Here is a 23,541-nt window from a genome sequence, read left to right as displayed (position 1 = left end):
ATAGAATCTATATATATTATATATCTATTTATTTATTTCTAGTAGCAATATTTATTCATACCCTACATAATGTGTTATTATCTACGCAGTTTTCAATAAATAAACACTTATTTACTACACGTTTGCCTATACAAATCTTACATCTTGAGCTCAATGGAATAGGTAACTGAGCAAAAAATATTCAGAAAATAAATTATCTAAAATCGTATTTACAAATCATTACGCCTATTTAGATTCTTTGGTCTATCACAAGTTCACAATTATTCTATAACTATGTTTACGGCGTCTCACTTTGCTTCAGCCATTTTTATCCTGAAAATAATTACACAGATGATTTAGTAAACAACACAAGTGGCAGAGGCAAAAGTCAATCTCTAATGACCATGTTCTCTATATTATGTACAATGTTAATGTAATTTAATTGTTACAAAAAGTCCGTATTAGTTATTTACATCTGAAATAATATAAGTAAATAATTTACTATGTGATATGTTTTAACAAGTGCAAGACACAATTCGACTGTTGTTACTTAAGGTAGTGTTCAATCGGTATAGTCAGGATACAAGATTAAGTAGGTTATACTTACCGATTACTGACGTTAATCACAATCTAAGCTATACACTGTTTGGTGGAAGACACAATTTATTTTCAAAGCTACATTGCAATCATATTATTTATTTGTACTCTATTTTATTGCGCCCTATCAGTTGCTGAATTCGAAAATGATCGAAAAAATGAATTAATGAACAGTGCTGGTGCTTTTTAATGTCCCAAAGCTGAATCTTGAGTGGAAGAATTGGGCTTTACTCATTTCTGAAACCCATTCCACAATACAAATTAGGCATTGCCAATGTTGTTATTTTATAAATACAGGTAAATGGATGTAAATAATAGACATAATTTTAGATGCAGGTGGTGTAATCGAGGTAAGATAATAAATACAAACAAACATATCGAGATGTAAAAAACAGAAGCCTGAATAATTACCTAATAAGTACCTTACCTTCATGAACAATTTAGCAAATACAGCAATGCGATTTTCTAACTATCCGAATCCTGAAAAAAACAAACTTTCTATACTCCGACTAACTAAAAGCAAATTTAAAAGAATAATTACCAAAGGCTTCTGTTTTTCTAGTACTCTAAATGAACCAACTCATTCATTGAGTATTAAGTACCTGACACGAAACATTTAGATGGCACACATGAGTAGAAGTAATTGTTACTTTAGTTGAAATATTGCACTAGATGAAGCGACAGTCATGGAATTAATACATTTTTATTTAAAATACATCTATCCCTATCGTAAATTTCTCTTACAGACATAGACTAGGACAATTGACTTAACCCGTTATTAACAAATTCTTTTGGCTTAAAAAGATGAGAACCCTTTACCGTTAAAACTAGCTGATCTATAAACAAGCATCCCTACTAGAACACGACTCCTAAGCGTTAAAAAAGTAAGAAAAATATTACAACTGTTCAAGATTAAAATCTCAGCGGTTGCAGTTCGTTCGGTAAACACTAAATAACATCTAAATAGCAAATAAAATTTAACAAACATTTACAATGAAATTATATTTATAAAAGAATGACAACCGTGCAATTATGTGAAGATAAAAAGGCTTTCTACATAGACAACCTGTGCAAATAATTTTATACGTCACGTTATGGCGCAATTTACATCGTAGCCAAAGACTTGTGTGCTCAGAAAAAATGGCGGGTTTTCGTAGTCACACTTTTTACACGGTTTAATTTTTACTTAAGTAACATTATATTTTGAGATTTTCTTTGTCTCTTTGTTATCTTTTTCAGCTGACGGCTCTATAGCCAATGCTTAATACCAGTCTAAATAAATGCAATTTTAAGAATCATTCACGTTTTTTTCGAGTTTTGTTAGTCATTAGAAAAGTGCTCGGTATCACATGATATTGCCTTGCATCGTTAAGATAGTTGCTAAAGTAAACACGGGTAGTTTGCCCGTCTAGGCTATCTAGTTAGAAAACCTTTATGATCGACTAGCGATGAGTTACGTCACTGTGCTTTGCAACTCAACTTCTTACCAAGTTTTTTTGGAATGTTGGTACATTATTATCTTAGCGTGAACCTACTGACTAATAAATAACAGGAATAATTTTAGGAAAGATGTCATGGCAAATTTGGAAACTCCGAAAGTATAAAACGGTAGGAAGTCAAGTTGTACGCAATGGCGGCAAATGCATGTGCAAACAGTAAATGCAATGTCGGAGTGCGAAGGCCTTCACTCGGGTCACAGAGAGGATTTGGGCGCCGGCATTTTCCTAGAATATTAGTAAAAATGTTAACGCTGCTACACGCTCTCAACAGACTGACATATTACATAGAGATAAAAGAGTACGCAGTTAACCCAAATGATGTTCGTAATCGATTTTTTTTTTTTATTATACTCGTGATGTAATATGAAGACATATTAGTCAGATGACGGAGGCAAAATATGTCATTGCGTTTTAATGATATTACTTCGAGAGCACAATTCTAGAGTCATTGTGTACAAAATGTACCATTTTCTCAAATTACATCTAGTTATTTTTTTATATACAAAGTATCTCAGAAACATGTGAGTAGAAAATTCGGAATGTTAATTCAAAAACAATCGTAAAGTCACCATTTTATTTACATTTAGCAGGAAGTATACTTCTACAAAATACGATACAAAACATGCATAAAAAACAAAATAAAAAAAGTATAAAAATTATAAGGTAAACAATATATAATGATCTTGTTAGTAGGACTAGGAATGTTTGCAGACGTTTGATTAATATATGCTAATGTTCTTGGGAGCGAATCTGCAACATTGAATATTGAGATTAGGGATGAGGAAACTATTCCCTAATTTAGGGTGACATTTGATTAACCAAAAGCAGCTTAGCACGGCATTCCTGTTAACAAACATCGGGTCGCGGCGCACGGCTGTTGATTTAAAGTAACATGTTTACATTTTATCTTTCATTACGATGATGGATTCCTTTAATTATTGTGCTGGATCCCTTTTGTTACGTTTTCATCGACCGCTTTCGTTACGGTGGTCGATCTGTTTCGTTACAGTGATATACCTCTTTCGTTACGGTGATGGATCTCTTTCGTTACTGTGAGTGGTCTCTTTTGTTTTGTCACGGCGTACATTTCTTTAACCATTTCTCCATAAACACAAAAAAAAAGCAATTTTGTTACCAAAAATTCAGACCAACACTTTGATTTCCCATACAAACGGCTCCACTTTTAAGCTATTTAATAGGAAGTAAAAAATTTCTAATAACATAAATCTGTTTTTTCAATTATAGGAATGCCGTGGATAGGCGCTTCGGTTTAATACAAAACAACTGAATTGAGCTACCTTTTTGTGCGAATGTGAAATGACAAAAAAAGCTGACACTAGTGGGGACAATGGAAAGAATTTCGGGTAATGAAATTCGTCGTTCTAATTATCATAATTTATTTAATTATTCTTCACGTTAGTCACAGCGTACATAGGTCGTACAAGAATAAAGCCAGTGCAGTTAAATTAAGAAACGAAGCTTACAACTAGGAACCAATCTATGGGAATCTAAACGCGACTGATTTTACGCAAGCTCGATCGTACTATATCGTGACTAGTGAAATACATCGCAAGCGCCATATGTCGAAGCAAAAAACGCTATATTTACTTGTCACAATAAAACACTTTTCAGTTGAGCTTCAGTCGCGTCGCTTCCGCTAGATTAGCCCTAGCCTAAGTGTACATTTTGTAATTATAATTAGAGTTAATTCTGTATGTACATATATCCTATATATATATTTTGTAACAAATATTTACTAATATTTGTACTTATCACCTAAACTGGACTCTTAACAACATCAATAAAGGTTATCTGAACAACACCCACTCTGCACTGTTAATTTACTCGGTTACCACGTAGATAACGCGCCCTTTTTGGCCGAAACTAGAACTTATTTGACAGCGTAATATATCAGCAAAGATTAATAACGCCTTTTCAATATTAGCAACAACAGGTTGTATTATATTAATAAAATGCAAGTCAGTGTACACACTATATTCTAACTACAAATATATATATACATGTAGAGCGTGAAATTTAACGCATTGGTCTTACCTTACTTATCGAGATGGTTTTCAGATTCATTGTGAAATCGAATATTAAAATCGAGCTCTTCAACAATAAGACCATTACGATATTTCCAATTTGTTTCAATTACCTGCTCCACTTTGCTAACATTTTGACCGATGCATTATATTTCACACTATAAAACATACTATCGCTCAACATGCTATATCAACTAGCTATGAATCGCATGACTGCTTTGGTTACTCCGCGTTCAATTTCCACACGCAGTTATCACTCACACTATACACGCGTGTCAAACAGGGTGTTCAATGCATTATTCAATGCATGTTCGTTGTGAAGGCTTCCTTGTCTATCACAAGCAACCAGCCAATGGCGACAGAGCGGCAGTTTTATGCGCTATGGAAATTGAGGTCATTGACGCGGAGGCGTCAGTAGCACTGCGCTCGAATGATCGCTCATGTACGCCCATAACACGTAACAGAGTGGTTCTGCGAGAAATAACCTTTCCTAAGAGACACCAACGTTAACACCGTGAAAGACGACGCGTGCAGTCATTTGCATTCATAGTTAAAAACAATCTAAGTACTAGCACCCTGTATACAAATATACCGTTAGATATGTACGTAGGTTATGTTATTTGTTTCTATGTTCTAAACTACGGCAAGTTTAAGATAGTAACTAGGAGGCTAGAAGCTGAAGCTGTCAAGGGGAAGTAGGAATGCTCACATGTGCTCGGGGTGGCTGCGGATGCAGTCGATGAAATCGGTGGGCTTCAGCTCGCCTCGGCAGATTCGGTACACCGCCGTGAACAGGGGGAACCTACCACACAAGAACGTTGGGCTTTATATACATTTACTATGTTCCTTACCTGGGTTACCCATAGTGTATAGTATATAGTATAGTGAATAGTGAATACCTCGTATGTATTTCTTTGTAATTTATCAGGACGAAGATAAAAATGTGGTATAAAATGTAGTAAACGCAATAATATTTGTAGTTAGCATTTTGATTAGTTAAATTAGTTAGAGTTGCACAGTTTAGATACCTTGGTCATATTATGACGGAGGACCTAAAGGATAACAAGGATGTTGAGAGGGAGCGCGGGCACTGTCAGTTCGAGGCAATATGTTGGTCCATAGATTCATGCGGCGTACGACTGGAGTGAAACTTACGCTCTTCACAGCTTACTGCCATAGTTTCTACACGTGTGATCTATGGTCCAACTTTACGCTGAGATCATATGGGACTTGAGAGTCCAATACAATAACACCTTTAGGGCCTTGTTGCGGCTTCCCCGCTTCTGCAGTGCATCTGGCATGTTTGCTGGTGCTGTTGTGGACGATTTTTATGCCATTATGCGCAAAATGTCCACATCAGTAGTGCGAAGGGTTAGGGGGAGCAACAACGAGATCCTAAAGATGATAGCGTATAGGATGGATGCAGCGGTTTTCCGAATTTTTAATAATTGTTTAATCTACTAACACAATACTAATACAGTTAATAAGGTGTGTCATGTTACGAACGTACTAATTTGTATGGACTATTAGTTGTCTGAAATAAACAATTTTTATTTTTTTTTATTTAGACTTCTTCCGGATACTTTATTATTTTAATGATTGAGCACGTTTTTCTTCAACAAAAATTAGTAAAAAGCTAAAAACAAACTATGTGAAAACGCATATGCGAGGTTTTCACTCTAGGCGACGATTTGCACTGTAATAAAAGAAACAAATTGTGCTATTGTGCTAAAACTCTGACGCAAAGTTTCAACCTTTGTCTGTGTGCTTGTCTGTCTGTGGCAACGTAGCACCCGATCGGCTGATCTAAAAGCGAATTTTCTTTTATTTGAAGGCTAATTTAATCGGAATGATTTTTAGCTATGATTTATGGACATCTGTTCAGTAGGGCTATAGCACGACAGGGATCTCTATGCTAAGTTTAAAGATCAGATCTTTTTCCGGTTAAAGTAGGCATCTCGGTCATAAAATGAATTTTTCTATTACTTACACTTAACCGATCGCCTGACATTTCAATAATATGGCAACCTTGATCTGATGCTGCAACCAGAAGGTCTATTCCCATTCTCCATCCGACATTCGTCCGAAACAATTACTTTCAAATAAGTAATACCCAACCAAATAAAAAGAGGCATGATGCGAAACAAGCTTCATACTTGATGTTGTCTTCCGATTTGGTCGAGTATTGCTTATTTGACAATTATTGTTTCGGACGGAGAACGGGAATAGTCCAGGGACCCCCAGGACTGTCTGCATACTACCCAACACATTAACTATTTACAGTAAAACTACCGTATTTGGGCTCTTTAAATTGGTCACGACAACTTGTTAGCTGACAGGTGGTGAATTTATACTTAGTACACTGTTTAGTATCAGAGGTTATTACAATTTAAGTTTTAATTTTGTTACTGTGAGGCAATTCCTTCCTCACCAACGGACGTAACTTACAACAACAAACATGATTTGTATACATTTTTTTTAAATTGAGTGTTGTCAGTCACATTGACACGTTCTACAAAACACTAATTATGCTAAATTTCCGAAGGGTCCTTAGCTAGCCAAAGTTGGGAAAACTGACCTAGAATAAAACCATTGTGTTGTCTACACAAAGTTTTCGGTAGAATATATCTAACACTTGTGCCTAGAAAATATACTGAAACTAGATTAGTGAAATAACTTTAAAATGCGTTAAAAGTAAATGAAAAATAAATCGCAGTTTTGTCTTGCCAACTTAAAGAAAAAAAAATATAGTAACGTGTGTAATGCGGTACACTGCAATTAATCTCAGTAATGACCTCCGCAAGTGGACGTGGATAATAGCCAAGATGCTATTTTAGTTTAATATGCGATTATTTAACCTTTCAGATAGTCAGCGGCAGATAACGAAGAATCAGATGCCGAAAGATTCGCGAGGAGTATGTTTAATGTAGATAATGAATATTAATATGTATTTATGATAAAAAAAGTTATTTGTCGATGTTTGCGTGAGTATGAAATTTATCTGCATTGAATGTAATAGATAACGTAGATAAAGTATTTGTCGAGTGCCATAAACAACGGGTTTAACAATATTGTGTTTGGTTTAAGGCTCATCGAACATTGCTAATTATTTCACTTGCTGTCAATGCACCAGGTTTTTTGAAAAATTAATCAAAATAAGTGCACTCTAGCAAAAGCATATACTTACTAATAAAAGTTTGTACTTAATTATAACAAAGGGTGTTACTGACTTGTTCTCCATATTCTTATTGGTCAGCATATGGTTGACCTCCTCGGCGGTGATGGGCCCCTGCAGCTTCTGTCCGTTGAGAAGCTCGTCTTCCAGCTCTTTGATGGACTTGCCAGTCTTCACGAACGCCTCTGCTACTCTTCTGTTTCTGCCACCTGCAAATGTTGTATAGTATGTTAGATACCTACTTTAATAAAGGTAGGTACCATATGAGACATTATTATGGATTATTGATCTACTCAAGACGGAAAATTGATCTTAATTGATAATTTTTTATTGCGGGTGTGTATTGTCGTGTCGTTTCGTTGGCTTTTGTTTGTCATGGCGCTTAGCCGATCTTGATAGTGATATTGTTATCTACGTATTTGAGTATAATAATGGCTACACTACTACGTATGCTACCTAAGCAAACGAGCAGACGAGCCACTTGATGGGAGGTGGTCACCGTCACACATGGACATTTGGAACATCAGATGAGCTGCCTATGCGTTGTCAGCCTCTTACAGGAGGCCTATAAACACACTTTTTAAATGACCTCATGAAATACTCAAATCATCAGTATAGTGAAGTTAGCATAATTTTGAAAAAAAAGTAGACTTCGACTCAGTTTATTACTGAGGCAAATCCAGAAGAGTTTTTTGGGATAACTTTTTTCGTTTTAAATTCCAGCCATCACGACGAAAATTTTTTTCAAAATTCCGTCTTTTTAAAATCAGTATCCCAAATTGATACTTTCAAATTGCGCCACTTTATTATTGAGGGTGCTAAACTTTCCTCGTTTTAGAATTTTTTTCGATGCAGAAGGTAACAGGAATGTTTCGTTGTGTCATAAATAGTTGATTATATTGCATAAAATAATAATCTGCACGAGAGACGGGGTAATACTGTCGATAATATTATAAACCCCGTTCTTTAAATGTGCTTGACGAAGACGAATTGATCTTGATAAGTTATCGAGCCGGTGCAAAGAGCGAAATTCCTGATAGTAACTAACTCTACATTCAACTGGTTCTATTCGTGTCTAAACTCAAGACTGTTTATATACTAAAGAATATTTTAAACAGCAGTGTTAGCACTTTGGAATAGTAGTTGATTCGTCATTGAAACGTACGACTTTAATTTTTAAGTTACGTCCATTTGTGAATGTTAACGAAAACATCGTGATGAAATCTGTACGTGGATAAGATAAGATACATTTATTTCCTTATAACTTAATCGAATACAATACAAGCAAAACAAATGTAAATTAAGATATGATAATAAACAATAAAATGAACCTTAATATACAATCTTTCAAGAAACATTTAAATAAGCGACACGCCCGTCCATAACAGTTGCAGTGTCACTCAGAGCTTCAAAACGCAAAGATCGGAGGGGCACTGCGCCCGTCACCCTGAGACATAAGTTGACAAAAGTCCCAAAGATCTTAGAACTTAAATAGTACAGCTGCGTTGCCTAAACTATGTAAATGGGTACATGTATTTTAAGCATTTTCTTTGTGCATTTGTTATTTACATTACAGCTTAAAAACAGATTTTCTTTTTTTTATTTAACATCAAAACAGTTATTAGTATATAGTTATATAGTATTAATGTTTTATAAATATAATTTTAACAAGTCTTCTGTATCATCATAAGTCTTATTCTTAAGCGGTCTTTTTACATTCTATCTTATTCATGGCGAAATAATGCAAAGCAGAATTTAATTTAAAGTAAAATTAGGAATGTGACAAAGAAGCAGAATAATCTATGCGAGTGTGCTGTGCGGAGTTGTGTACGAGACGAAAAGGTACCGAGTCGCCTGGTATTGGTTCAGTCACGGAATCAAATGGAGTAATTGGGTGCTTTTTCAAAAGTTGTTGAAGAAGCTTGAAACTTTTTTAAAGTATTTTACCTGTTTACTAAAAATTACTTTTCGGATTTAGCCACTTATATTGTTGAGGGTGTGATATACAGTTCCGTGTTGACGCGGAACTGTATATCACATCCGCGTCATCGTATTTAAGCCAGTGATATACGCGGGATCAATGCGAGCGATAGGCTAAATTCATAAACACGTGTCAACACGGTGTAATTAAATAGTGTGGGCAGTCAAATGTAGTGAATAAACATTGAACATCGGTAAAACTCGATAGCCCCGGATATTTCTAAACGCTGTTGGCGTGTTAGTTATCGCATTAACGACTGACATAGTTATGTCAATTAAATACAAAACTTTATTAGTCAATGTCGAACGCTGGCAGTGACTTTGACGTAAGACATTCGTTTAATCATTATTTATCTTGAATACATCAGTTATTACATTACACATACAGTGGAAATGAGATTCCTGAGAAGTGGTTTGTGCACACGAGCAGATGAATGAATGTAGATTAACGAAAGAAATATATACTCGTAGAGCTAACGTAGAAGGAATCATTGGAAGAGGACAGACACAAAAAACATTCTCTGATCAAATTGAGAGTGTGACTACTCTATTGCAATGAGGGAAAGTATATACTGGCAGGGGCACTGTGTTGTCGTAGTATAGTTTGGAAAACAAAGAGTTGGCGCACGTTCCTCACAATATTAATATAAGGCTCTTGTTGGAAAACGAAAAGGTTTGAACGCACATACCTTTAAAACTGCTTTCTGAGCGCGCTCGATTATAAGCATTATTATTATTATTATTAATTTACGCACTAAGTAAGAGCTGTCAAATCGCAGTAGAAGCATGAAATCTTAGCTGTTTTGACATTGCTTTAAAAAAAGTACGTACAAGCCTAAGCCCGCACTTTTCCTGTCATTATCGTATTTAGTCATACATTATTTAGCAATTTGCTAAAAATATTTAGATATACAAACCGTAGCAGGTGGTGATGAGGTCGGCCACGCCGCAAGACTCGAAGAAGGTGCTGAGCTTGCTGCCGGGGTAGAAGACGTCGACGAACTTGATCATCTCCATGAGGCCGAGGCGGATGACGGCCGCCTTCGTGTTGTCGCCGAAGCCCAGTCCGTCCACGAAGCCCGCGCCCACGGCTACGATGTTCTGCGGGCGGGATACACTACACGCCACCGCCACGCGCTTGGCCCTCGCAGTAGCAAGCAACAAGCACCCGGCTGACATAAACTACGGTACTGTTCTTAATTACCCGGCGCAGTGCTGTCAAGGACAACACGATTAAATAAGGCAGTCATGTCATTTAGATGAATAGACTGACTAGCCTCGACAGCACTATATCTAGTGTCGTGCGTGGCCTAATATGCAAAGTGAGAATTTGACTGTGAAGCGATATTCTCTATTGGTTAATTCTTCTTCTTCCTATTCAAGAGCTGGGCTCTGTTCTGTAAGCTACTAGCCATCTACTTTCGTAAAGAGTCTGTACAACCTCGAATGGCTTTGGTTGATTCCGCGTAACAGTGAAAAAGTTGAATCAATCAATTTGGAAAAAATATATAGGAAAATTAAGGATATACTCTGATTATTCTAGATACGGTGTGAAAACACGATTTCGAAAATTTTCACGATAGAAAAAAAACACAAACTTACCGCGAAATTTGACGAGAAACCCGGTGTATTCAATAGGTATTTTACATATATCAATGTTTTTTTTTTATATCAACTGAACTAAATGGAGAACGTATAGTATACGATGTACATAAATTTCGTTTGTAAAAAAATAAAACCTGAAATAAAACCAGTGTCCCCGCCACTCGACCCGGGAGAAAGTTGAATTCGAGCGACTCTTAATTATTGTCTTAACATTGAGTTCCTGATACGACAGGACATTAACTTTTTCCCTAAATTGATCTAAATACTTCGTCTAGGTCTTCCCCTGCCCTTCTATAATTGTTCTACAAAGACTGTGGTGACCCTATAAGATGCCCAAAGTAAGAGGACGTCTGTTTACGTTATCTACTAAAGTTCATACGTGTAAGTGTTGCAACAGTCCACTGTCTATAGTAGTTTCTAATTAGAAAACTCTGGGCATAACGTTCCAAAGCAACTGATAACTTGTTGTAAATTGCAATAACTGTACTGCATTCTCATCTTTTTTTTCTATGTACATATCTATATTAATACGCTTAACGCTCAATGGATGATATAGAAGGTGTAACAAAAAAGTGTAGTTATATTTTACAATATTAAAGTCTCCATAGTTATTAAAGAAATTTGGACACATGATACATTTTGTGACTTGTTTGTAAAACAGAAAAAATTGTATACTAAAAAAATATGACCACACTTTTAACTTAACATTTGCATCGGAACGGCTTCACCATCAACTGCATTTAACCGAGGAGACGTACGCACCTTGAGCGCTCCGCAGATCTCGACGGCGTCCTCGTCGTCGACGACCACGACCCGGAAGTACTCGGTCTGGATGATGTCCCTCATCATGGGCGCGAGGTACACGTCGCGGCAGCCGATCGTGGTCTCGCAGAATTTCTCATCTGCCACCTTTCAACGACGGTTACAAAGATTTATTATGGAGATGCTATACAAGAATCTAAAATTAACGTATTATGTCACTCTGTCATTTCTGACTCTGTCTGACATTTGTGCTGAAAGTGATATGCCACAAACAGAAATCCTTTTCTTCACTCAGCTGGCGCTTCTCACAGATAGCGCTACTGCAAAAAGTTTTTAAAAAGATCAAACAAAGATCTGCAATGAGCACATAGAAAAATTCGTAAGGTCTATTGTTTCACTCCGTGGCTTAGTTGGCATAGCGTCTTGCACGGTTTGCTAGAAGCTGTTGGTTCGGATCCAACCGGGTATAACTAGTTTTTTTTAAGTGTTTGTTGTAAATCTTTGTATTAATGATTATAACAAACTAGTGGAGTAATTTCACAAAAAATAATTGAATATCATGATGGTGAAACACCCTGACATTTAATAAACTTAATTACAATATTTTTTGGCCTTGGGAGTAAGAAAGAGCATGGAATAGACAATAATAATAACGATTAATTTTCTCAACACAAAGAAACCGGAATCTTACATTAAATAAAAACTATCACAATTAAATAATAAATATTAAAAATAAACCCTAGCAAGAGACGGGCGCCCATACTAGTCAATTAAGCCACGATTACAGCTCACCAAGCCCCTCGCCCTCTCAGATTTCTTAACACGCGATCTAATTTTGTGAAATAAAAATTAATTAATATTGTAGGACATTATACCTATATAACCGTTTACGCAGCAGTTCTTTTATAATTTTAATACCAGTACGGCTTTCGACCTTTACGCAATTTCCGGTTTCGGCCTCGTTCAATGTCAACAGCGCCAAAAAAGTTACAATTTGTAAATTATTTTGCCGACTACTGGTGAAGGGAGTTAAAAAAATAAGTTAGTTTTCACTTCCGAGTTTTGGAGGTAACAACCTTACATCAACTCATTACCTTCGACAGGGTTTAGGCCACCATCTCTCATGCTAGTCCAAGCTTTTTTGCACTTCAGATGTTTACCATAGGTTGTGAACCCTTCTTCGATTTGTATTGATACTAAACATTTAAAAATGTAAGCAACATGAAAATTAATGTTAGAACCATCACCTTTGAATTCAGAAGCAACCTTTCTCTCACAGAGCTACCACCGCTGGTGCTCTTACATCAACAACAGAGTTCAGATGATATTAAACAGCAACATTGGTGGTACGTTTTTAACCGACAGAAAAAAGGAGGAGGTTCTCGACTGTATTTTGTTGTTGTACCGCAGTATTGGTCCCATTTAAATTTGAAGAAAATATTACACCTCTAAGGGTGGCAAACTAGGGGATGAATTCAGTTTCGCGCACCTTCCGGTAACCGATTTCAATATAACTTGTTCACAAATTCCACGATCTTTTTTTTATAAAAAAGTTGTAATTATCTGACCATTGTTAAAGGTATTTTTCAAAGTTGAAATGTAATTTTTATATTGGTAGTTCATGTCGAAACTTGTCAAAGGTAGTTATCATATACAAACAAGGCATGTCTTGTCTGTAATTGCCATAGCGAATGCTTTATGCTTTTTAGACTTCTACGCGAAAACGAAACACTTCAAGGTTTCGATTGCAAACCGTATTGTTGTTTCCACGGCGCTAAATATAGCACCTTTTCAATGAAATCATGTTTCAACTTGTACAAGAATAAATAAACACAATACAAGCAATATCGTAATAAAATAACGCAAGTTACCGTAGTTTTATCAGCTCATTTGCCTAAAAGCTATGAACAACATCACATCGTCAAAAAAAATTAAAAAGTATTTATTGCTGTGTGAATAAGATCACCAACTAATAAAGCAAAACTGTTAATCATCGATTTGATTTTGGAGAGGTCAATTCAGTATAAAATTTAAAAAAAAATGGTATAAATAATAACATGATCATTTCAAGGGTTAGTAGACTTACCCCTAATTGCCATTTTTTTTTCGATTTATTCTCGGAATGCTATAACTTATTAGGACAAAAAATTTCATGATCAAAATTTATTCCGGTAAAGCTCGATAAAAAAAATGTCACGCTTAGACAAGAAGGAACGAAACTCGTGAAGACGATGGATATATAATAAATTATAAATAATTGCTGAGCAATATAGACTGTATGTACTAGAGTCACAAGTACTCTATTGAGTCTGGATAGTACGTTGAAATATTACTCAATTCCCCTACATCTACAACACATGAGACCAGTTTTTTTTTTAATACCTATGTAATGTTTGTATATGTATACATTTACACAGTCATTGCTACTTCGTCGTCGATATTCCACATGTTAGCGTACGATCAGTAAACAGTAAATACTTCCGACGCGGTGATAATAATAATAATAACGCACACACTCGACATAGCCCCGCACTAGGGAAACCCTGAGTCGCGGGTGCCATGGACACACATAGACAACCACAAATTACACCCAAACTCACGAGATAAATAAATATAGGCCATACAAATATTTCTCCCGGCCCGAGAATCGAACCTGGGACCTCTGCGTGGCAGTCCGGCATGGTAACCGTTCGGCCACGGAGGAAGTTACTAGGTGATAGCCGAGTGCGATTCGCAATTGGCAGGTGGACGTACGTATGTACCTGTACGAATTCAATTTCTCAGCTACGTATGCCTCGCTAACGGTGAAAACAACGTGATAACTAATCATCGAAGAAGGTTTACAACCCCTAGAAAACGCATAAACTCGTCAATCGCGTTGCGCGTGCGTTACGTAAGAACCGTGTTCAGAACGTCCCACTGCTACGTACAATGGGCCGATGATGATGACTTCACCGCTTGGATGAATGAGAGAAATACGGTATTGTGTAACTTACCTCCGAAGCAATGTTAGCTCCCATAAGTACAGCACAGGGGATTTTCAGGCGTCTTGTGATGATGTGTGATATTAAGTCGATGCCGCCGCCTTCCGCGATGTCAAAGCCCTGGTTCACAACAAAATAATATTACACTAGAGAAAAAAAGTTAATAATGCATGTGGGACAACACAGTGGGAAACGACCGGTGGGACCTGTTGATCCTGGAAGTGACAAAATCAACAATAAGACCTCGTAAGTAAAAAGTAACCTTTATAAGCGAGAGAGCGACCGCCGTGGGCTTGATTTGACCGAGCAGTGTAGAGCAGATGGTCCTCACGAACTGGTGAGGCACCACGAAGATAATCAGGTCCGCTTCTTTCGCCGCTTGCACAAGATCTGCCACTGCCAACTTGATTTCAAAAGAAAAATGTTATAAGTAACTGGCCACACGGCATAAATGCTAATGACGACGTTCATCATGTGGGATGTTCGATAATTCCAAATATATTTAATCGCTTTAACTCGTGTTAGTTACTCAATATTACGTTAATTCTTACCCGTGACTAAATATGTCAAATAATCATCTTGTTTCAAATAGTAACACAGTCTTTCATGTGTAAGTATGCAAATGATTAGAGTAGATACTTGTTTCATTCGCAAGCGCGTGTGTATGTAAGATTTTTTTATTTCTTGTCTTGTTTGTTCATATCCAATACAGGTTTTGTCCAATGGCGAAGCACCTATTAACCAATTGTACGACTGTGTAAGTACCTACAACTGTACATTCGTAAGCACGTTAACGAACAATGCAAGGGGAATATTAATTGCGGGGTGACGTCGGCCTTGACCATGAGCTCATCCGCGTTTAGCTCCAATGAACTGGTGCCATTAAATATTATGCACTCGGTGCAGATTATGCGTGCAGTAGGAAGTAAATTAAATAAAAAACGTAGTTAATTTTTATAATAATAAGTTACGGTACATCGCTTACCGCAAGTTGTGGTCGTAAGTGACTCTCCTATCCATAACAGTTGCAGTGCTAGTGAGTTGTGGGGCTATGGGGCTCACGGAATGATAAAATCGTGCGTTCCACTTTGAAAAAATTTAGGTTCAAAATTATTCAAGTTTACCGCGTCGGATCGACAACGATCGTTTGTTCGTTCGATTAATATTCGCTGTTAAAGCAGTGCGGCCGTGTTCTAGGGTTACACACCGGTGCCGAGAGCGACAAGTGTGGGCGTGTACGTGACGGACGGGAGGTCGAAAGTATTTTTTTTTTAATTTTCATCATTTCGTGTTTTATGACCTAATGGTGTATATTCTTATTAAGTATATGTTATATTTTATATGAAAAATAATGAAACAATGAATTATTGAATATCAATTCAATAAAAATTTAAAATACAGTGAATAGCGACATCTCTCGCCAGGGCTGGTAACTGTAAAGATATCTAACTGGGTGATAAAACTTTCATAGATTTCTCACAGATGGCGCTACGACTAAAAAGTCGTTGAAAAAACCAAATACAAAGATACGACGCAAGCACATAGAAAAATTCGTGAGGTCCGCTAGTCCGTTCCGTGGCTTAGTTGGTATAGCGTCTGGCACGGTAAGCTAGAAGACGTCGGTTCGAATCCGGCCGGATCGAAGAAATTTTTTCCGATTGTTCGATCTTTGTATTAATAATTATAACAAACTAGTGGAATAATTTCACAAAAAAAAATTGAATATCAATTCAATAAAAATTTAAAAAACAATGAATTGTTAGAAATTTTGTTTTTTATTTAGTCATAAAGTCATAAAACACGATCGTACTTGTCAGGATGGAAATGACTAGATTAGTCTTTTATGTATTTACTTTTTTTTTTTTAGGGACATTAACATGCGATTTGGTTGTACAAATCATCGGAGAAGTTTGGTGAATCTGACGTTGAACATTGAGAACAGGAGATAGAAAGTGATAGTGACTCTTCATTGTCACGTTCTAGCTCCTCTATCAGCTCTGAAGAAATCGAACCTAAACCTGGATTTAATACTCTCATATCGTCTCCAACTAGTCGTCGTGGCAGTCATCGCAGTTGTGGTAGGAGGTCGGCTATTCGCAGCCGTATATCTAATAAAGTCGTATCTGTATCCTGAAAGTCGATCACTTCCCGACGCCGAAAAACTACGTCTCTCCAGTTTCCAATAACCTGAGCGGCTGGAGGGACCGGGGGAGACCTAGCTTATCCTCTACTAGCTCTCCGGGCTAGTGCCGGAGATGCCAGCCGCAGTGTCCTGCGACAATGTCCGGACATAGCTTCCAACTTAAAGGGCAACTCACGTGCCCACGCGTCTCTCGCGTCAGGCCCTCAACTAGACCGCTAATAAGACGCGCTAGCTGCTCACGAGACAGACGCCCCGGCCACACCCAACCGGGGCAGACAAACAAGTCCCATAGAGTCTATACCCAAGTCCGGGTCCACCAGAGACGCCTGCAAAGGCGTATCACTGGCGGAGGAACCAGTCCAGAACAGTCGTTTTTAAGAGGGTTCCGAATTCTCCATAGTCACTTCTATCATCCAGTCTTGGTCGATCTTCTAACAGTACCCGTTCAAGTACCTGTGATGCTCTCCAAAGTCGTGGTCGATCATCATCTATTCGAAGCCATACTTCTGTTCGGGAACGGTCACGATTAAAAAGGCGAAGTCGTTCGGCTGACGCACCGTCATCACATTGAACAAGGAAGTGGATGCAAATGTCATATGATGATAGGGATCAATTGTGGTAGGTACCTACCCATCTCGCCCTACGACTGGAACTTGCCGCCCACCCTTTGTTAATTTTCTTGAGTATTTTGACGACGAATCGATGAAAAAGATCTCGATTAGTTAGTATTTTGCATTAATCAATAATAAGTTCATTTTTTGTTATATCTCATGTGAAACATGTGTTAAACTTCAAGTTTCATTAATATAGTTGATTTCGTTGCTTTGTAGGTCGCCTTTTATTCAAAATTTTTATTAAGTCCTAAAAAAACGCTAACGCTTTGGTAAGGTTCGTGACGGGATGCCGTGATCATGATTTTTACAAGGGTTTTGGGAGAGTTTCTTTTTGTATTTTTTTCTTTTTACTAACGGCGTAAATGCTTAAAAAATGCAACATCAAATCCAATCACAAAAAATAAATTTCTCGTGCTGAAAGGGATAATACTCGTGAGTAACAACATCTGGACGGGGAAACTAACCAAGTCCGTATAAATCTCTAGAAAGAGATATACCCCACGGCATCACTCGGAGCACCCCCTCCTGGGCATAATCTACCTGGTAAACTTGGAAGTCTCTAAATAGACTACGGGCCCAAGTCGGCCGAAGCAAGTAGAGCATGCACAACTTTAGGGTTATAGCACTGAGAGCGCATGTATTTGAGGTGTCTCTCCTCAGACCACACCCCGGACACTCTATACAACAGTCGAAAATTATTTACCTACTACTACTACATACAGCAAAGCGCTATCACACGCGCAAACGTGTGCGTGAAGTGGCTGGGTTACCCATTACTTTCTCGCACTATTACGTTACGTGGTCATAGCGGCAACATGGCGAAAATTCTAACGCGAATCTGTTATCTATGATTCTATTAATAGAATCCTAATAATGAAACATGTCTATTAGGTATTTATATCGATATATTATTACATTTTTCATTAATTCACTACCGAGTAATATTGAAGATTTATTTCAAAAATATATTAAAAACATTTAAAATGTTATATTTCGGACCTGTACGACGCCACTGATAACGCTGTGTCAGTCGCTGAGTACGGGTGCTCACAAATATAAACGTTAGAAACGAGACGCGAAGAACAACATAACATCATAATTTATTATTCACTATAAACTTTGTACCTACAACACTTACCATAATCTGCCCAGCGGATCACCTTGAAACTCAAATGCAGTTTAAAATTTATAAAATAACACTGCAATGAGCTAAGGCGTGTTTTAAATACAGTCAACCCTTGGACTTTAATCGTTTATATCTTTGTGATTATGTCTCAAGCATGAATGGCACTGCAACTGTTAGGAACAGGCGCACGACAGGTACCTACGTCTTGGCTCTCGGTATAACAAAAAAAACTCGAAAATAGAGCAAGCGTAGTTCCGACGAAGAACGGCAACACTTTGTTCAAAGGATATAGATACATTACACGAAAGTACAACAAGGTCCAAATTTCAAAATCCAAAGAATTATGAACAACATAATATGTAATATAAAATGTTCTATCGTATTTCATTGGAGCCGACGTAATTATAGGAGCAGACCATGACTCATGTATGCAGAAGTAAAGCGAACGAGATTTCTTATCTAGAAATACTACAAATTATTTTATAAAATTGATTTCTCTCGTTTATACAACAGATTACACTACTCACTATCAAAGTAAGTAAATGCAAAATCTAATTATATAATAAGTTACAGGACCCTTTATTATGTAAATATGACGATTATGAGGTATATTGGCATCAGCTCCTTCTTAATACATTTTATAATTAACCGACTTAAAAAAGGAGGAGGTTCTCAATTCGAGTGTATTTTTTTGTGTGTCTGTTACGCGATTACTCCTTCCCCCACTCCTTTTTTGTTGAAAAGAAGGTACCTCAGTATTGGTCCCATTTCAATTTGAAGAAAATATTCCATTAGTGAGGATGGTCAACTAGGGGATGAATCCGATTCCAATAAAACTTGGCAAATAGGTGTAGGTAATTCCACGAACATTTGAGGTCGCTTTTCGCAACAGCAAATTTCAAAATATATTCGAATGGAGGAGTGACATGAAGTAGAAGTTTTTCTTTTTAATTAATCTATTTGAATAATGTGTTAATAAAAAATAGAAGGACTTGCGATTTTTTATGATACCAAGTTACAGATTACTTAATAGTTAACCAAGTGTCTGGTGTTAAACGATATGCCTGTCCATAACAGCTACAATGCCACTCAGTGCTTTAAATCACAAAGATCGGAGAGGTACTGCCACTGCGCCCGTCACCGTGAGACGTAAGTTGACAAGTCCCATCTAACTTTCGCCTTTCGGCTTAGAGGGGAAAGGGGATAATTTTACTTATTTTTTTTTAGATGTCCTAAAAACCATAACCCAATTTTAGAATATTGAAATTGATTAATGATATTTCAGCTATGCATCGTTAGGGTAAGTTCCGAATAAGTCCAACACGTTAACTAATTAAAAGAGAATTTTGTGCTCTTTTTTTTCTATTTAAAACGGATATTTTACTATTTGTCACTTAGCCACGTTTTAGTCATTGGACGGCAATACTAGCACCCGCTTACCCCTCTCAACCGAAACGCAGTAAAGCTCAAATTACTGATTGGCGGCATATACACTTTCACAAGGAGCTCCACTGCTACTAAAATATAATATCCTACACAAAATTAATACCCAAATTGAAAACAATCTAACAAGAGCACTTAGAATGAGTTTCGGTATACATATTTGCAAATAATCCAACACATCCATGTGAGCTAACTGATAAAAAATGTGACGTAATGGAATATAATTTTACAGAAGCAATTAGACCCGACTACAGTTGTTATTCGTCACAGCACCGTACACTCAAAGTACAATTGGTGGTCGCGCGTGTAAAACATGCGAAATCTATTTTTGGGATCGGTTGTTGCGAATCAATTCAGTTAGTTCGGAACAACATATAATATATAATCAAGATATGTTAGCACATCGGCAATTATCAACGTGTTCTAGTCAAAGTTCATTCGTGCAAACATTTTAAAATGTTATTATTGCCAATTAGTCCTCAGGGGTCGAGTACTATGCTAGCTTTTAGTAGTACTAGAGCTCCGTGTGAAAGAGGAAGTACTGCCACCTCAGACATATATCTAGATATGTCTGTGACTGCCACCTTACCTATTTCTGCCGCCAAGCAGTAGTGTGAACATCACTGCATTCCGATTTTGAAGGGTAAGGGTGCTGGTGAAATCACAGTGACATGAAACTGACGACAGATAGTCGTGCAGTTTAAAATGTCGTGGCTTGTATATTTAAATGAACTTGTTTACATATAGCACAACACAATTAACTGTCGTTCAGGACTTCTTTACGACGACAGACTGTCGTGACAATGGAAAGGCCTCGAACGAGTCGTCTATCGAATAAAACGTCACGATAAAAATGTGACGACAGATAGATCGCAGCTACAAACGATTCTGTCGTGCAAATGACAAGGCGGCTGCCGTGAACCGATAAATTGTTGTCACGATCTAGTGAGAACAACTAGACACGACAGTCGTTCAACGATAAAACAAACGTCCCCGACACAGTCACCACAGATAGTAGTGATATGGGAACAGGCTAGACGCGACCGTCGTCCAACGATAAGTCAACACATAACAACATAATGGGCACGCATCAGGCGCAGTGACAGTGTCCCTCAGATTTTCGCGATTTAAAGCTCTGAGTGGCACTGCAACTGCTATAAGCAGGCGTGTCGCTCAACACTAATTTTTCAAATAATAAAGCTAGTTGAGGAAATCACAGATCCTATTCCCAGCAGAACCATTTCGTGAAACGGATTTTTCTACATTGGTTCTGGTCTGGGTGTTCTGGCTATGCCCTGGAGTGAATTGTGCCGCTCTGGTCCTCATAGGACAGGGAATTCCCTAATTTAAGACCAGTAATAGTAATTTAAGGTTGGTATTTTGGTTCAGTAATTCTAATTACCTATGTCTATGTCTGACATGGTACCCTAGTCAAAATCAGAGTAGACCTCTCCTCCTCAGTTAAACTAAATTGTGAGTAAATAGCAGAATTAAGCAACACTATTAAGTGTTTGTCATGTAATTTGCTTATTTCTCTTTAATGGAGTAAATCAAAATGTAAACAAATAGCGTTCCAGTTGAAAATTAAATTTAAATATTTGGAAATAAAGTTTTAATATTAATTAAGTTAACTAGTTTGTATGCCATATGATATATGCTATATTATACCATATGAAAATCATAAGCGTCAAAGTTACTAGCTATGCCAATGATGTTTCTTTAAATCGCAAAAACATAGCAATGTAGAAAGTAGGAACGAAAATGAGGTTTTTTGCGCATAAAAATGTCAATATGATATTAAGACGCTTCCTTCAAATGTTAAATCAATACAAATAGAGAAACCTTGTAGATACGACATTTTAAGGCATTAACAGACTTGTATGACAAGTAAAGGCAGTTATATAAGGAGGCATTGAAGCAAGACATTGGCAGTGAATGAGATACAAAAATAACCTCACATGTTCATCACATGGTCTGAACACTGCCAATAACCAACAGATGCAAGGTTATATTTGGATTGCTTGATTATGATAATGTTACACCTATAACGCCTTCTACAGGTGAGAATACAGTGACAAACCTTAAATAGTAGGGTTTTAATTCTAATCCAACTTTCATTTTGAACACTTCATTTTAAAATTCAATATAATAAAAAAAATTATGATAAATACTCTAAGTTTTTTTATAGAAAAATAAGTACACATTTGACCTCCATCTCACCTGATGGAATGTCACAATGGCCTAAGAAACAATCTTCGACCTACAATACAATAAACTCACTTTGGACCTTAAATGGTTAGACTATTATTGAGAACAATTATGATCTTCTTACTATTAATATTTTAATCTTGGTACTTGGTACTTGGTGTAACGGGCTGGTGTCCGCAACTCGACGACAAGGCGCCTATTTTGCGTGTGGTAATATTTTAATATTAAACAAATACTATTTTTAGAAAAATATTTTTTTACATATTCAAAATAAAAAACATATAAATTAGTAATAAAACCATTTGTTACTAACTTTGCACTGGGTTTCTTGTCCCTAATAAAATAAAATTTTGTATGAACTTAAAATGACATTTCTCAAAACATTGTAACATTACATAAACAATAAAATATATTTATGCACATTAAAATATATTGCTTGGAAATTGAAATGGGTTATGTCATTTTTTTTTTGCTAGGCTAATATTCATAATTATGATTACTGTATAATGTACCACGTAAGGAGTTTAAGTCAGAGAGCAACCAAATCCAATCCTGAATTAATTTGCATTTAATAATTAATTATAAAAATACATACCACATTTGGAGGAAGTTTGTGCCCGGGCAAATATTTAACGTTCTCGTGTGTTTCATTAATAATTTCAGTGAGCTTCTTGCCCTCTATCATCTCCTCGTACACCCACATGGTCACAGTATCCTCGAAGTTCGGTAACCGCGCTGCATTTCGCCCGACTATTTTTGCTATGGCTGATCCCCTGCAAAGAAACTACATTCTAATATGCACCAAGAGTGTCTTTAAGGCATACTCTACCATCTCGCACCGATATAATGTTCTAATTAGTGTCTTATTAGTCCTAATCGAAGAGTAAACAAACTATTGCAGCATTTGGTGCATCAAAGAATGAAGGTTGTTATGTCATCGGCACCCCAGGAAGGTCACAACAGCTGCAAATGCATTCATATGGGTGAGCTAAACACGATAAATCACACTAAAACTCATAATAATCCTTACCAGTTCCCGGAACCAATAACACACACATTCATTTTCAAAAGGCACTCTGCCATTATGGATCACAAGTTTTTTAAATCGTACACAGTAGTAAAACTAACAAGCGGTCGCTCTACGCCGCTGTGACGAAGCTACTGATATTGCAAGCCCGAAGTCCTACACAAAACCAATGATAAGTTGACGTCGCGTAATCACACACTATCAAATCCAGCGAGACATTGTATCATCATGTCTTTGGCGTGATAAAAGATAACTAAATTAATACACATTATACGGCTAAATAAAATTTCATTTTTTATGCATGCATTCGCTATGCATCTCTTTTTAATTTGTTCTACATAACGTAAATGAAAG

At 36.9% G+C, this 23,541-nt stretch overlaps 1 protein-coding gene across 2 annotated transcripts; it reads right to left on the bottom strand.

The window, feature by feature from the left end:
* Positions 1 to 48: 48 nt before the first annotated feature.
* On the bottom strand, positions 49 to 23,339 carry LOC113231597 (glycerol-3-phosphate dehydrogenase [NAD(+)], cytoplasmic). 2 transcript variants are annotated; one of them, XM_026465961.1, is made up of 9 exons: positions 23,191 to 23,339; positions 22,756 to 22,933; positions 14,889 to 15,029; positions 14,639 to 14,746; positions 11,643 to 11,789; positions 10,193 to 10,376; positions 7,351 to 7,504; positions 4,830 to 4,922; positions 49 to 312 (listed from the first exon to the last, which is right to left on the bottom strand). In XM_026465961.1, the coding sequence occupies exons 1-9, from the start codon at positions 23,241 to 23,243 to the stop codon at positions 288 to 290; spliced, it is 1,083 nt and encodes a 360-aa protein (XP_026321746.1). In that variant the 5' UTR covers positions 23,244 to 23,339; the 3' UTR covers positions 49 to 287. The 2 variants fall into 2 exon arrangements, with proteins under 2 accessions (XP_026321746.1, XP_026321745.1); XM_026465960.1 differs by lacking the exon at positions 49 to 312 and adding an exon at positions 976 to 2,300.
* Between the last annotated feature and the right edge of the window lie 202 nt (positions 23,340 to 23,541).

Source organism: Hyposmocoma kahamanoa, unplaced genomic scaffold (assembly GCF_003589595.1).
Source record: "Hyposmocoma kahamanoa isolate Upper Pololo Valley unplaced genomic scaffold, ASM358959v1 66, whole genome shotgun sequence".
Taxonomy (NCBI): Eukaryota; Metazoa; Arthropoda; class Insecta; order Lepidoptera; family Cosmopterigidae; genus Hyposmocoma; species Hyposmocoma kahamanoa.
The sequence above is the reverse complement of the archived record's forward strand: the minus strand, read 5'-3'. Positions and strand labels throughout refer to the sequence as shown.

Excerpts from the sequence above, each read along its gene's own strand:
- LOC113231597 (XM_026465960.1), bottom strand. The coding sequence starts at position 23,243 with ATGGCAGAGTGCCTTTTGAAAATGAATGTGTGTGTTATTGGTTCCGGG. Across the intron at positions 11,790-14,638 it reads GAGCTAACATTGCTTCGGAG|GTGGCAGATGAGAAATTCTG; the intron begins GTAAGTTACACA and ends CGTCGTTGAAAG. Across the intron at positions 10,377-11,642 it reads AGATCTGCGGAGCGCTCAAG|AACATCGTAGCCGTGGGCGC; the intron begins GTGCGTACGTCT and ends TCCCGCCCGCAG.